This window comes from Notolepis coatsorum (assembly GCF_963971535.1).
Source record: "Notolepis coatsorum genome assembly, chromosome: 6".
NCBI lineage: Eukaryota > Metazoa > Chordata > Actinopteri > Aulopiformes > Paralepididae > Notolepis > Notolepis coatsorum.
In genome coordinates, this window is record NC_140170.1 from 42,718,675 (window position 1) to 42,735,664 (window position 16,990).

General features: G+C 44.4%; 1 protein-coding gene across 3 annotated transcripts in view; it reads right to left on the bottom strand.

Annotated features, from left to right (window-relative positions):
- Positions 1-3,660: 3,660 nt before the first annotated feature.
- edc4 (enhancer of mRNA decapping 4) overlaps positions 3,661-16,990 on the bottom strand; it is a 147,248-nt gene continuing 133,918 nt past the window's right edge. For all 3 annotated transcript variants that reach the window (XM_084316734.1, XM_084316733.1, XM_084316732.1), the window contains one exon: positions 3,661-6,804. In XM_084316734.1, coding sequence (XP_084172860.1) covers positions 6,621-6,804 — 184 coding nt within the window. In that variant the 3' untranslated portion in view covers positions 3,661-6,620. The remainder of the gene's footprint in view (positions 6,805-16,990) is intronic.

Here is a 16,990-nt window from a genome sequence, read left to right on the forward strand (position 1 = left end):
GGGCGGCTGGACCCCGCGCTACCCCAGACAATGTACAGGCCTGAAGAAGCAAACGGCCGAAGAATGTGGAGGTACAGTCAAGTACTAGCTGACAAGTTTTGGAACAGCTTTCTACTCCACTACCTACCGTCTCTACAGACCCGCCAGAAGTGGGTAAAAGAGAGAGACAATTTGACAGAAGGAACAGTCGTCATGATTATCGACCAGTCACTACCCAGAGCTATGTGGCCGGCTGGCCGCGTAAGCAAAGTGATCACCGGTGCCGATGGCAAGGTCCGAGCAGCTGAGGTGCTCGTCCAAGGGCGAACTTACACACGACCCGTGGCGAGGCTAATAGAACTGCCCAGACTCCCAGACACTATCGATGACGACCATGACCCCACGACTTTGTGAGTTGACTGACCCTTACAGCGGACCTTGAGTGGTAGACAGTGCGGTTAATCTGTCTCTGCTTAGCTAATTAGGTGGGACTAATTAGGGGGCGGCTGTTGTGAAGGATCATATTAAACCGAATATATATATTTATTTATGGATATATATTTAATAGTATTTGTATATCGTTTGATATCCCTTGTATATTCCTTGTACATGTACACTGAATATCCCTTTAGTCTACTAACAGCCCATAATAGTTTCATTCTCTCATTGGACAAGAACTTGGCGCCAGCAGCCAAGCCCCTTGGTTCAAGTTCAATCGTGCCGACGAACATGTCGTTACTAGCCCGGTTCCGCGTAGGAATACGTCTGGCGAAATATGAATGGTACTATTTGTTCACAGCGCATATATATATGGCGCAAGTAAAGTAGAACTTTCTTTTTAGTCCCTTAGCCCTTAGTTCTTTACCCTCCAACCTAGTGGCAAGACGTTAAGCCTCACCCACGATACACGTGTGGTGCAGTATGGTCAACTTGGCCTCAGAATGGCATTGAGACATCGTGTGGATTAATAGTTGAATTGTCATAGTTTGGCACTATACCGTCGAGTGGGACGTATTTCTATTAAGTTAATAATAGTCTATTATGTATGGTGCATCGTTCGGTTAGAGTTATAAAGTGAGCAGTACCCCCATCGTTTCCTCGCGTTATCTAGAGTCTTAACCAGGCTGGGCAGACCACGTGTGGTGCTTTCATCCGAGGAGTTCTGGGCCAGGACGAGTGGACCTGCACATTGGATTACCTTACCCGGACGACGGCGAGCCCTACACGGCTTGGATTATCTACTTGCTTTGGGTGCTTTGATTTATGCCATGGATAACAGCCAACACTGGTGAGTGTTGGAACTACCCCCCGAGAGGAGTCTAGGTGAGACGGCGCTCTACCCCGAGTGAGGTCGCCTCACGTCTCTTCGTTGTGGACCGGCAGCTACCGTCTACAAGAGGGCCCAGCTGTATTCATCTGTGGACCAAGGTTCTGTGGGCACCGTGTTCAGTCCTCCTCAAATGCCTCTCTGACAACCTTGGCATCACTGGTACAGCTGTCATGGTTTCATTCATACAGTATCTCTCAAACAGGCGTTTGTTAGAATCAGCGGCTCATCCTCCCCCCCCGGCCCCAGTCAACCACAGTGTCCCCCAAGGCTCCGTGCTGGGTCCCCTACTTTTCACCATTTACATGCTCCCCCTCGGTCAGATCATACGTCACTACGGCCTCAATTTCCACTGCTACGCTGATGATACTCAGCTGTCTCAGCACCTCACCATCCTCCCAGCTCCTCCCCAGTCTTTAGTCAACTGCCTCCACGCCATAAAAACATGGATGTCAACCAAATTACTTAAACTCAACAGCCAAAAGACAGAGCTCATGGTTGTGGCCCCCAAGGCACTGCTCCGGAAGGTTGGAGATCTCCTCCTCCACGTGGACGGCTGTTCCATCTCCGCGTCTCCTGAAGACCGTAACTTGGGCGCCACCCTTGACTCCACTTTGATTTCACTCCCACATCAAATCAGTTAACAAATCTGCCTTCTACCACCTCAAAAACATCTCCCGTCTCCGACCCTCGCTCTCAGACTCTGTGGCTGAGACCCTGATCCACTCATTCATCACCTCCCGGTTGGTACCCAACAAAGCTCCAGTATGTACAGAACTCAGCTGCCAGGGCTCTAACTCACACCAAGCCCTGGCAGCACATCACCCCCACTGGCTCCCAGTCAAGTTCTGCATCTCTTTCAAACTCCTGCTCCTCACCTACAAGTCCCTCCATGCCCTCGCCCCCGATACCAGTCTGATCTCCTCCACCAGCACACTCCATCCCGGGAACCTAGGATCTTCTGATCTGGGTCTCCTCTCCATCCCTCGCACCAGGTTGCGGACTTTCAGTGACTGAGCCTTCAGTGTGGCGTCCCCTACCCTCTGGAACTCTCCCCCCCGAAATCCGCAACGCCCTAACCCTGGACACTATCAAAACAGCTCTCAAGACGCACCTTTTCACCAAGGCTTTCCCTACTAGTTAGTTTAGATTTAATTATCCCTCTACATGCCCCCTCATCACCCCCCCTTTCCTCTAGCCCTCTTGACTTGTGAAGCGACCTTGGGTTTCTTGAAAGGCGCTATATAAATTGTATTTATTATTATCATCTTAAAGTGAAGGGCTAATTGTACACCAATAGGGCTGTCTGATGATTGCTAATTGACACCTGTTTAGCTTAGTCAGTTTTATTTCCCCTTTAAGTCTGCTGTAACTCCTAGATGCCTTATGTGTCAGTTAATGTTTGAACTGTTTTCGGTGTATAAGAACTTGCCAATGAAATAAAGGCATTAAAAAAAAAAAAAAAAAAAAAAATCTAATTCCTTCAATAAAAGAGCACATTGTTTTGTGTTACAACTATTAGTTTCAAGAAGCTCTCCTGTTCCATGGTCTATTATCTTATATGTTAAGTCAAATATTTTGATTGTTTTTCTAAGCAATACAATTGTTACAATTGTCCCTGGCAGAGGGATACTTTTAACAAATACGCTCCTTGTCTTTACAAAGAAATTATAGAAAATCTAAACTATGTACATAGCTTTTTCTAATAGATTTAGTTGGTAGACAGACATAAGACATGTAGAAAAATCAGATGAGCACCATAAAAAGCTTTTGTGTAGTTTTCCAAAAAAGCTAGGTGTAACCCATCCTCAGGCTCCTCTACATTACTTTGATGAGTCACTCTCAGTACATCTATATGAGGTAAAGGCGTTCAGAACGTCCCTGCCAGATCATGTGACTGAGTGACAAAACATCCCTGCCAGATCATGTGACTGAGTGACAAAACGTCCCTGCCAGATCATGTGACTGAGTGACAAAACGTCCCTGCAGATCATGTGACTGAGTGACAAAACGTCCCTGCAGATCATGGGACTGAGTGACAAAACGTCCCTGCCAGATCATGTGACAAAACGTCCCTGCAGATCATGTGACTGAGTGACAAAACGTCCCTGCAGATCATGTGACTGAGTGACAAAACGTCCCTGCAGATGGTCTGAGTGAGTGGATCAGTGACTTTCTTGATCCTCCAGTAACTGTTGCTTCCCTCAGATAAAGGAGCTGTGATTGTAGGATCAAGAAGAGGGCAGGGTTTCATATAGGTCAAATCTGAGCGATAGTGCACCGTAATACAAAATACAGGCCTCCAAAAATGAACACTAATCTATACCCCCCCCCCCCATAGAAAAACAACAATATATTGAACAAATCTTTTTTTATTCCAAAAAATGTTAAGGGTTAAAGAAAGTGTAAAATATACAACATATAATCAATCATCCAAACACAGGGAAATGAACATCAAAATCTGTCATACACAAAAACAGGAGTTCAGTCTTTTCTTTATCAACGAACTAGGAAAGGAAAACAAAAATATATATATACTGTATACATTTATGTGCAAGCTTCCTAAATGACATTCTGATCGTATGTTTGATTATTATGAATTAACCCCGTTTATAGAAAAATGAAACGACCATGTGGACTGCGCCGAGAGATCCCCGTTCTGTTCTTCTACACCTCCGTTTAAACTCAAAACCTCCGAGAGCCAACTGTCATTTCAAACGAGGACACCGCAGCGGGACGTCCAAAGCAAGTCTTTCGAGGGACAGCAGACCCATGTGGACATCTCCAATCTGGTGCAACAAAATACACATTTACACCAGGCCTACTTAACTATGGATGCTTCTTTTTTGTCCTTCCAAATTTTAACCTTGGTAGAAAAATAACAAGATGGATGCCAGCCTTGGGGCTATTAGGGCTCACTGGGTTCCTCAGAAAGAAGTAACCTTGGAAGAGATACTGGCCAGCCTCGTTTTAACTCGCAACTTGCATACACACACCTCCTACATGCAGGCTTGCCCAGTGCTTAAAAGGCCTAATCAAAAATGCGGCCATGTCTATAGTGCTGTTGCTAAAGATAATGAAACAAAAAAAAACAGCAAATATGGCAGCCTCTTAATGAGAAAATGCTAGAAGTGGAATCGTGAAGGCATTGGAATCACAAGAAAACCTAGGTATTGGTCTGGATACCAAAAAAATGCGATTAGGCAGAAGGAAAGAGAAAAAGATCTCTCAAAACATTCATTGGCCAAAAGCCCCGTCTGTTCCTCCCACAACTCCATGGATAGTTGGGTCGGACCGGTCAGACCAGCGCCAGAGGCCCTGAACCCCGCTTTCTTAAAACTCTGGGTCAGTACACAACACAGGGTTTGAGCCTACTCTCGGTGGGTTGCCACACAAATAGCAACTTTTTAATTGAGCCCGGGTCTCACATGAGAAACTATATTGCCCATTTGGGAATTTGAGGCATGTCATACGGTGGACACTTTTATCTGTTTCAATTTCGAGTTTGAGAGTAAGAAGAGTGTAAATGTAGTCTCAAAGGCTTTTCTACCCCACCATGCAAATGCCCGTGGGGGGGGGGGGGGGGGGGGGACACTGCAGTAATACAGCCACTCTGGATGAAAGACAGCTTGAGCAACACTGCTAAAGCCGAATCCTAAAGTGCCACCAACAAGCTTGGCGGTGTGTGGGGTGAGGATGGTGTTCTGATGTGATGGGAGGTGGGGAGACTTCATGGACACACCAAGTCTTCTTTTCATTACACCATTATTCTTTATAGCCCACTATGCTACCAATACGATTTCCTTCTCAGTAGTCAATAGAGACCTTGCGTGGAATCATTGATCCTTCCAGCATTGGTTGCCTGTAACCATTGGCAACCGCTTTCAAAAGAAATCGCCTCATTTGTGTGCAGTGGTAGGCAAATCACTGGAGAAGCATATTACCGTTCCTACTGTGACTTGTTTACAAGATCCAGTAATAAAGACACCAAATTATTAGGCTTTTGTTAATATATTTCTCATATATGACCGGTTGTCATATACAGTGCCATGTGCAAAACAATGGTTGCTATCTTACAGGCAGCCATGTTGGAAAAAAGATAACTACAGAAACATTCTGTGCAAGGCCTCTATCCAAGGTTACTGAAGGTAACCATATTGTCCATCACCTCAAAAACTTAACCATGCATCATAACCGTTATAGTAAAAGAATCCCCCATAGCGTTTATATGACCGAACACAGGGTCAAGAAGAACTTAATGAGGAGGTTAAATGTCCATTGGTTAAATGTTGGTTGGACGTTGGCAGAACAAACGTCAAAGAGCATCAGGTATATAGACCACCCCTACCGACTCGGCCAGGTGAATAAGAGCTCCAGCCCATCAGCATTGTTCTTTTCTCAAGACAGCCTGTTGCTTTTATAAGATGGTGAAGGCAGACAGGAAGTCAAATGATGACAAGGTGAAGGCAGACAGGAAGTCAAATGATGAATGTCTCTCTGGTGGCGTCTACAGTACACTGAACAACAAGTCTCGTCTTTTCTCTTTCTTTTCCTTTACAACAGAAATCCGGGGGGGGGGGGGGGGGGGAACAATCCTTTACTCCAGTCTGGTTCAGTCAACAATCAGCTCAATGTGTCCCTGAAGGGTTAACGCAACTCCCAGAAACAGACCCTCCTGCTTCGACTCGCAGGTGCATCTGGGATACAAAGAAGAAGGTAACAAAAAAACAAACAAAGATAAAACGTCAACAGTTTTTAACTTCTAACTGAAGAACGGTCCACTGGTACAAGGAGGGCTAGAGAAGACTGGGAGAAGGAGAGGAGATTAGGATGGTGAGGAAGGATAGGAGGAGGATGGTGAGGAAGGATAGGAGGAGGGATTAGGAAGGTGGAGGATAGGAGGAGGGATTAGGAAGGTGGAGGATAGGAGGAGGGATTAGGAAGGTGGATGATAGGAGGAGGGATTAGGAAGGTGCAGGAGGATAGGAGGGGGACAGGGAGTGCCCCAGGACTCTGCCTTCAGCGACTCAGGAGCATTTCTTCAATGTCCAACTAAAAGCTTTGCTAGCCCTGATGTCTCCAGCGTGTTCTCTGACCCTCCCTGGAGCAGCAGCAGTGACAGCGACAAGGAAGCTGCTCCAGGGGATGGGGGGGGGGGGGGTGGGGAGTTGAAGCTGCTTTCGAGTGCCGACCAGGGATCAGATTCCCATCCCGCTCCCTTCTCCACACCCCAAACGTTAGCAGGGGAGCCACAGATGACCCCAGATCAGCATCCAGGGAGAGCAACTCCACCCCTAGACGAACTAGTTAACGGCTAGTGGTTGACGAGGCCCTGCAGCATCATCATTAGGAGCCGTGCCCTCTTGCTTTGCGGGATGTGCGGGTCCTGCTGCAGGAAGGCAAAGAGCTTCTGTCGGACCTGAGACAACACGGCCGACATGTGGTCCCGGGTCAGAGGGTCGCCGTGGTCCAGGTTCATCACCGCTTCCTCCAGGTAACTGCAGGGGGAGAAATAGAGATGCATTGATTTAGCTATCAATGTCTTGTTGTTGCCGTTGTACTGTAAAACATGTGTCGTCACTCGTCACGCCACTAACGCACAGAACCAGAGACGCCGCTTCTTCCAAGGCCCAGTGTAGCGACACAAGAGTAGACACAAGAGCATCACAACAGACTAGTTGTCTTTTTATATATATATATATTTTTTTTTACAAATAAAAACTTTATAAATATGCCAATCAATATAATGTTGTTTATTTTTTGCATCTGATCAAATTCAACAATATAATAACAAATGACACCAAATTGCTGAACGTAAATTAACATTTATTTAGCACAATATATTATTGTGTTCTTTAAACTGCATGGTTGAAAATCTCAACCCCTATCATATACACTGGATGCTGTCGCTTCATTAGAGGCAAAAAAAAGTCAAGTGACAAAATCTCCCCATGGTTAAATAATAGCAGTGTTGGTCAGACAAAGAGAATCTGTAGAGCTGCTGAACAAAGATGGAGGAAAACCAAGCTCACAGTCCACTGTGATATATATAAGGAAGCCATGACTGCCTATAACAAAGAAATACAAGTGGCAAGAAAGGACTATTTTTCTAAGATTATCACAGAGAATGTTGGAAACTCTAGAATATTATTCTCAACCATCGACCAGCTACTCAACACTGCCCCCACCCCTCCACAGTCATCTGCATCAAAATGTGAAGAACTAGCATTATTCTTCAATAACAAAATAACTTCAATTAGAGCCAGCATTAGTCCTGATACAAACATGGACACTATCACAAAGCTGTTTAATCAAATCACCAGCCAGTATTTCAGTTATTCTGGTTGCTGTGCTATCTGAGGGGGATTTGCTTTTGTTTGCCTTCAAACATGGTCTCCATCACTTCAGTCATACATTATTTTCAAATTGCCACCCTTCACAAGAGCTACCGTTTCTTGGCATAGTCACATTGGTTTGGTGCTGGGACTCAGGATGAACGCATATTTTTCAGTCCATTCACCTTTGAATTGCAGTCGACTTTTCTTTTACTGACCATCTTTGAAAATGCCATATTTTTCTGCTGGCTGCCTGCTGGTGAAACTAGGCTAGTAGCTACATTTATCTCACGGAGATAAAACTGGGAGCGAGTCTACTGTATATGCGCCATCAACTCTGCTCTGACTCAGACTGTTTAAGACCCACCCTACTCTGCCTCTGATTCACAGAATGTGGGTGAGGGGGGAAAACACTGACGGGACGCTGAATGTGATTGGACCAGACCCGTACACAGACACAGACCGACAGTGGCAGTGCAGCCGGACATGCAGAGCACTGCTCGCAGTCAGAGGAGATAGCGAGGATGCATTTGCCTTCCACTTTACTTGATATCACTCCGGAATCATGTTTCAACCAAGTCACTAACGTAACGTTGCTGTCATAAATAAATAAAACTTCCAACTCTCGTGCAACGACTCGGGAAAACCGCTGCGCGCGGGCCGCATTAACACTAAACTTTGATGTCAAGTAGGGGGCCGCAAAATATCATCCCTCGGGCCGCAATTGGCCCGCGGGTTTGAGACCCCTGCCCTAAACCTTATTCTCATTTCTTTAATATTTCATCTTCAATTCCATAGATGCTTAGTTTTGCTGTGTGGTAATTTGCAATTACTTATACGTTGTATGCTTATGTTCACTTCTATCTTGCTCTGTCTGATTAGATTTCTTGCTTGTTTTTATTTAGTTTTTCTCTGAACTTGTTCTTTGTATGTTTTGTAAGTTGGACCCCCAGGTAGACTAGTCGGCACTCCGTGTGTAAACTAACAGGGTTTGGTGAGGTTCCTGCTGTCACCACGCAATCTGGCGGCCGTAGAGCAAGGAGGATGTGGGCACGTGACACGATTCAACAGATATGATTGGTTGTCTGAAAAGGAGCGAGAGTGACGACACCACCAGGATCCCCCCCCTCCCGCCATCCACCCCCAGAAATAGGGCTCCCCCACATCCCAGGTCCATCCCACGTGTAATGAAAATAAAATAGCTATATGGTTAGCACTTTTTGACCCCGTTGGCGTTTGGGAGGGGAATCAGCTCTCCTATTGGAGAAGCCCCCCCCCCCCCCCCCCTAGTGATGGAGATACCCCCAATGGAGAATCTCCAAGCCTCTCTTCATGTCCAACATTTTTGAATTCTTGTCCTTCACAAATGTCCATGTCCACATTTAAAGTAACTGCTATTCTAACATAACTCGGATTCGAACATAACTCAAAAGAAAAAAAGACAACATTTGGCGCTCCCATGGTGTTAGAGGATCTTAGTCGTATCCCTCTGTTCCCCGTTGGAAGGGTGAGGAGTAATGGCTCCCCTAGTGAGAGGGCTCCCCCTAGTGGCGAAATGCGCACTATATAAGTCCAACATTCGTTCTGTGGACGGCCTCAGAGCTCGCGGTCAATGTTCTGAATTTGTCTTTCTTATGCATATGTTCATTTGTATTGTGTGTCACGTGTAATCCTGTAGTTCCTTCATACCAGTCCATCGTGTATTATTCCCCAATATGTTTCCTAATCAGCGTGTCCCTTTTTTTAAATAAATTTCAAATCGTTTGTCTATAACGTGCGTATTCTAAATCATAGTGTTAATTATTCTAAATTCTGGTGTTATAGTTTTATACTACTTGGGGTAAGTGTTCAATTATCTTTCCTTTGTTGTATCTATTCTCATCCCCAGGTCCCCCGTGTGTATGTTTGTATTGGGTACTCCACATTGATTTTGTCTTGTATCTTTCCTTGGATCACCGTGTCCCTTCATGCCCCTTTCTCGTGTCCCTTTGTCGTTCTTCATAGTTGATCTGCTTTGAATCGGTTCAGGTCCCCTCTTTTCCTCCTCCCGTCCTCCTCTCCTCGTCCTCGTCTCTCGTCGCAAACCGGAAGTCCAAATCTCCTCTTTAAAATGGCAGAGTTCAATTTGGATATCACCAGGCGGGCATCGAGAATGAAGAATTCTATTCTTAGAATAATGATAATAATAATGACTTGGATTTATATAGCGCTCTTCACTGACCCAGAGCGCTTCACAGAGTCCATTATTCGTGCATACACAGTCATACCGGTGGTGGTAAGCTACAATTGCAGCCAGAGCTGCCCTGAGGCAGACTCACGGAAGCGTGGCGAATAATCAACGCCTACGGCCCCTCCGACCACCACCAACATTCATTCACATGCATACACATTCATACGAGGCAAGTAGGTTAAGTGTCTTGCCCAAGGACACAACGGCAGTGGGATGGACATGGGCTTGAGCGGGATTCGAACCACCAACCCTTGGATCATTGGACAACCCGCTCTACTCCTGAGCCACGCCGCCCCACAATGGATATGCCTCCGCCATTTTGGATCGGATTTCAACACAGATGGTTGCAAAATGTTGACAGAAGGTAGACACACTAACTGCGCTCCAATCTATGCCAATAACGTTCAGTTTTGTGATATAGTATCCCGAGAAATAAGAAATAAAAAAATCTATTTGCTTGCAGGAGGCTACAATTTCCTGGGTAGTATAGTTTTCTAAATTTCAACGCTCCGAGAGCTCTGGATGCCCTGTGCTCATATGACTACAAATCATCATCATTCGGCGACGGCCACTAATTAAAAATGGCCGATCTCCACGAAAATATTATCACATTTCAAAAACTAAAATCTCACTAATAACACTTTAACCTATTGGTAAACAAACATATTGCTGAAAATATACACTGACTTCTGTTGTGACCATGGCCGTAGCCAGCTATGAGGTCACCGAGGTCCGGACCTCGGTAACTATTTGTAACAATTTTTTTTTATAGAAATATCACAATATAAATGTACACTCAGGAGTTGAAAATATCCGGTAATGTCTGATGTTTGGCAAAGGTACTCCCCCCTGCATTGCTACAGCACTATTTGGTCTCTTCTGCCCAGGCAGGGGACATGCAGGTGGCTTTGCTTTCAAAGCATGCGCGAGCAGAACAGCAGTGACTGACAAGCCTGCGTGTGGGCTGTTTGGTCAACGACCGGCCCACTAGCCTGTCCCAGCGGCCCATTTGTACTCACTGACACTGGGCCGGCCCAATAATCACATCTCTGTTGTCAACGACCGGCCGCTTGCCTGTCCCAGCGGCCCATTATGCTGGCCCGCCTCCCAAGCGGCCCAATCACATCTCTTAATAAGCCCCCCCCCCCCCCCCCCCTCTCTCACCTGTTTCTCGTGAACAGATGCGGAAAAGAGAGAAATATGGAGAAACAGAAGATGCGCAAAGGGGGTGCAGAGAAATTGCGGGCGAAAAAATTCATAAATCAAGAGGTGGATGCTGAAAAATGTAATAAAATTACAGACATGTTTGCTGCTTCAACATCATCATCCACAATAATAGTGCAACAAGTTCAACAGCCTCAGATAGCCACTACCAGCCAGGCAGAGGCAGCAGAGCCGAGGAGGGACAGTGAGTTGGAGGAGGAAGTGGAACCTGAGGTAGTTTGTGTGTGCCATCTCTGCCATGGTGATGTCGATAATAATATGAATGATAACGTTATTTGGTCAGCACAGCGTTGGCTAAAATAAGCCCACGTTATACTCTGAGTGACCGTCACCTAAGCTGATCAGCACTACTAATGAGACGCTGCCCCCTAGTGGCCGGCGGGTCAAACTACCCAAACAAACAAGCATACCATTGATTTAATTGCCATATAAATCACATACAAATATCTAACTATTACTCCTCTGAGCATGAATATAAAACAAACAGGTGATCTATTAACTGTGTAAACCTTATGCAATATTCATCATTGATATTTGGATGCTTGAAATCTGTATGAACTGAGTAGTTAGTAGTACCAAATGAAATAAGATGGAACAGCTCCATGCATTAATTGAATAAACAACTATTTGCTCATTACCAGTATGGTATTGTTTAAATTGTACAGCTTTTTGCACATATTTGTCAGGGAATTCCAACAATTCTGGACCTGAATGTACCAGTTAATTGTAATCATCTCTCTCTCTCTCCTTATGTCTAGTCAAGCCAGGTTGATGAGGAGAGAGACGTGGACAGAGAGGAGGAGAACAGGCATGATGGAGAAGAGAACAGAGAGGAGAACAGGCAGAAGAACCGAGAGAACAGAGAGGTGAACAGACAGAATAATGCAGAAGAGGAGAACAGAGAGGAGCACAGAGGAACAGGAGTTTTACATCAATTTGATCCTGTGAAATTAAAGAATAAAATCATACAAGGTCAAGCATTTACAGATGAAGACAAAACAGGTTTGCTCCTAAATAAGTGGGTGTCAACAGCACAGCATAGGTATCCGCAGTCAGATTTGGGAGGAAAGAAGCTAAAATATAATGTTCTGTGGGAGAAAAACATTTATTGGCTTCGCTACTCACCACACGAAGATGCAGCCTATTGTGCTCATTGTCTAGCCTTTAATAAGGTTTCAGGTTCCAAGGTTACTCTTCATTACAAAGGGCTTCACAGATTGGAAGAATGATATTGGTGAAAAGAGGCATGATCGCAAAGCATAGCTTGACAGTGGGGCATCAAAGAGCCACTGAACTAGCAGAGAACTACCGTACTTTTCGCACTATAAGCCGCACCTGACTATAAGCCGCAGCAGCTAAATTGAATGATGTGTACATATATAAGCCGCACTGGACTATAAGCCGCACGTGTTTTAATGTTTAATTACCATATGTAATTAGCATTGGGACACAATACTGTCGGACAAATAACAAGAATTAACTAATTTACAAGTTGTATTAAGTTTAGCAAATAAGGGAACAGATAAATAACATTTCAATGCAGTCAAAAAAGCAATATTTTGATTTTTACATTTTCGGGTTTGGTCACGTTGAGTCACATATAAGCCGCACCGTTATATAAGCCGCAGAGTCGAAAAATGGGCGGAAAAGCCGCGGCTTATAGTCCGAAAAGTACAGGTACCTGTCTGTAGTACAAGGAAAGAAAAAGAACATATGCTCAGTACTTAGCCAGACATATGCGGAAAAAGTAAGGAGCAATCGTGAGAGTCTCTTATCCATCATTGACATAATTGTGTGTCTTGGACAGAGAAATGTGGCATTCCGGGGGAGCTGGGACGGGAAAAGTGAGAATGGAAACTTCATGTACTTTGTTAATTGGAAAGCAGAATTTGATTCCATCCTAAAGCAACATCTGAAGACAGCACCCCAACATGCAAAGTACATTTGCCCCCAAACTCAGAATGAGTTAATTGAATGCTGTGCTCAGGAAATCAGAGAGGCCCTGTTAAAGAAAATAAAAGAGGCCAAGTACTTCACTGTATTAGCTGATGAGTCCATGGACATAAGTGGAACTGAACAGATGTCCATATGTGTCCGCTATGTCAGTGAGGAGGAAGAGAAAGTTGAGCTAAAAGAGGATTTTCTTGGTTTCTGTCCCTTAACACTTTGAGTGCCACTCACAAGATTTCTCTGGTTTTTAATAGTGACGTAGAATGCCACTCACGAGATTTCTCTGATTTTTTTTTTTTTTTTTGCGATCTGAAAAATTATTGCATCACCCGAGCCTACCCGAGTATAGCCGAGGGGCGCCGGCGATCACTGTGGAAAAAAGCGCCCCCTGTCGTCTCCCAGATGACATAAGTGATTTTGGAATGGACTCAATGAAAATGAATGGGGAAAAAAATCCGGTACTCCACATTTTCCAGTTCACTGATCCAGCCGGGGTTACCACAGTTCATTCTGGAACCTCAGAGCCCCGCGGATCATGGAGTTCTACTGTATCGCGTTGGATCCATACATTTTTTTTCGAATGGTGATCAGGAATTGGAATATACCAGTTGGATACCATCTGATGTCAGGTAAGGACTCTATGTTATCAGTGGTAGGATAATCAGAGTAAGTTTGATGAAGTTTATTATAAGCTGTTTTGTGAAATGTCTTCTTTCGGTTTCACTGTAAAAGTCTGTGAGGAAATCAACGGAGCGATTATCAGTGCGCGGCCGTAATGTGCTTGCGTGCACGTATAATATTGATCATCTAGCGTTTATTTGAAAACGATTCATAAAAAGGCCGACGAATATCAACGTTGTGGAATATTCCACTAAAAGACGATTTTCATAGAATGCTCCAGAATGAGCTGTTTTTTATATCAAAACGGGGGCTTTTCTAACTGCTCTGAAACGGAAACGACGCGATAAAAAAACAATCTGCCTTCACAGCACTGACTGGAAAATAGTCTTTGATAATGCGATGGGCAGATTAGACACATAGCCATAATTTAAAACATAGATTAGGCGATATTAACGTTAACATTGGCGCCGATGGTGGCATTCAAGCGGTAAAACGGAAAACCAGGTGTGGCGCTCAAAGTGTTAATAAAACAAGATGCAGCAACAATAACTGAAGCCATCCTCAGCCAGCTCACAAAGTGGGGTCTTGAGGCAACCCTCCTTAGGGGTCAGGGCTATGATGGGGCCTCTACAATGAGTGGACATGTGAGTGGGGTACAAAAGAGAATCCAGGAACTCTATCCCAGGGCAGTGTACACTAGGGATGCACGATAATTATCGGGCCGATATCAGCAATTATGACGTCATCCCGATAAACCCGATAACGTTATTGATAGCTCCGATAATATATAATACATTTTTTGGTTAAAAGAAATCAGTTGTGGGTGGATTGGGTTGAAGGGCGCTTGTTTTTATTATAGCCTCCTCCCGTTTTGCCAGTACTGTGGTACGATTGATAGTGTGTGGTTTAGGAAGAGGGAGTTTTTCACAAATCCAGCGTTCCCTTTCTTGGCTGTGACGTATTCAGGTGACATTCAGACTGACTGAGGCAAGATAGTAAAAAAAGATGGCGGCGTCGTCGGACTTTTTCAAAGTTTCAGAGGAAAACAGTTTGCTTGCTATTTGTAACAAATGCAGAAGTTCCACGAGGAGGGAAAGGGGCAACAAGCTATAACACATCCAACATAATAAGTCACCTGAAACATGACCACCGCTACGATGGTGTATTAAAATCCGACGACGCTGAGCAGCTAAAGGCTAATGCAAGCGGCATAAGCTAATCCAAAACCAGCTGCTGGCGGGCGGCGGGACATTTACTGAGGACCAGATATTATGATTTAACAAGTCTAGGACGATGACAACACTATTGGAGGTAAGCAGGCAGCCTAGCCGTTTCTAACTACTAACGTTATCACGCTAGCTTGGATGCTAACTAACGTAATTAAGCTCGTCATGGTTCATGGTGAGCTGTTTGTGTTATAACGAGACAGCTAATGAATGAATGAAAACTTTATTTAACAGATTGCAGAATGGGTACAATACAGTACAGCTCAATACATACAATTGTTAAGGGGATGCAGACCAGAGAAAGACTTTCGTCTTGTTTACATCAGGGTCCCCCATTTACAATTCATCATAACATAATGACATGCATGACATACAGATAGACAGTACTGCCTACATCTATACATGACATACCAGATTTGCAAATACAGTACTGTTTGTGATACGAAAAGAGTCCAGAAAAGAGAGTATATACATTTGACGTAATATTATTGTATTGTGATATGTTTTGTTTCATGTTGAAAAAAAAATTGATCAAAATATTCTTTTTAATAATACAATAAATATCGGTTATCGGTATCGGTTTGAGGAGCATAAAGTTATCGGTATCGATATCGGTGTCAAAAAATCAATATCGTGCATCCCTAGTGTACACCCACTGTCGGAGCAATGCTCTTAATCTGGTAGTGGCGCATGGCTGTTCTGACGTTCCTTTAGTGAGGAACACCATGGTCATTGTTGAAAAGATTGCTGTGTTCTTCTCAGCCACAAGTGCCAGGAAAGATGCCCTGCAGGAAGAGTGCAGAAGAGAAGGTGCCACATCAAGGACAGCAGGGATCCCACTGATGTCAGACACCAGATGGGGCAGCAGAGCAACCACATTGGGTGCTTTTGTGGACAAATTGACTGTTGCACATTCTGCTTTAGAGACCATGGAGACACAACCAACCTCAAGCTCTGGAAAGGCCTGCAATCTCCGGCATTGTATGGAATCATTTGAGACCATCATTACTGCTGTGATAACTAACCATGTCCTGGGTTTCCTGCAACCCCTCACCAAAACCTTACAATAGACTAACTTGGACATCATCACAGCATACAAGGAAGCAAGGAATGTACGTGAGGTCATAGCCACACAGAGATGTGAGCAAGCATTCAGCAGCTGTTTTCAAAAAGCCTCATCCATGGCCAACTCTGTGAACGTTGTCCCAGTCAAACGAAGAGTGTCTGTGAAACAGAACTATAGACCTAATGTACCCACAGAGTCAGTAGTAAATCACTACAGGATAAATCTTTTTTATCCTTTCCTTGATCACATCACCAGTGAACTGGATGCCAGGTTCTCCCAAAGAAATGACCCAGCAGTACTGGCAGCTTACCTGGTACCAAAAGACATAAAAAAGCTGACCAAAGAAAAAGAGGAAGAGCTGGTAGAGTGGTACCAAGAAGACCTACCTGACCCACATACTGTGAAACAGGAAATAGAACGCTGGACACAAGTTCAACTCAGATGACGCCCTGCCTGGATCAGCTTTAGAAACTCTGCAAGCAACACACATGCCTTTCTTTCCGAACATACAATGTATGCTGAAATTGTTTCTAACTCTCCCAGTGACAACATGTGCTTGCGAAAGATCATTCTCTGCCATGAGAAGGCTCAAAACATGGCTCAGAGCCAGTATGTCCAATGAACGTCTCTCAGGACTAGCAATCATGCATGTTCACTCCAATGTGTCAATAGACAAGGAGAGAGTTCTCAGGCGATGGGATGCCTCTGGACACAGGAGGATCCAACTAGCCCTCCAAAAGGTAATTCATGTTGTGTAAAGATTAACTAGTATAGTATGTGCTATTTCCCTTGTCACATTTGCATTAACTCATATGTGTCTCTGTCTTTGTCTGTCCTTATTTTGTGTACTTTCAGTGAGCCAAGAAGTCTGGAACAGTCTAAATGTGGTGCTAAAGCAATGTCCAAACATGACACAATTCAAACTGATGTATAAGGAAATTATGTTCACAAGGTACAGGGATGAGGAAGGGACTTGATATTCACGGGTGTTTACATTTTATTTTATTTCTTTCATGTTTTACATATAGTTTT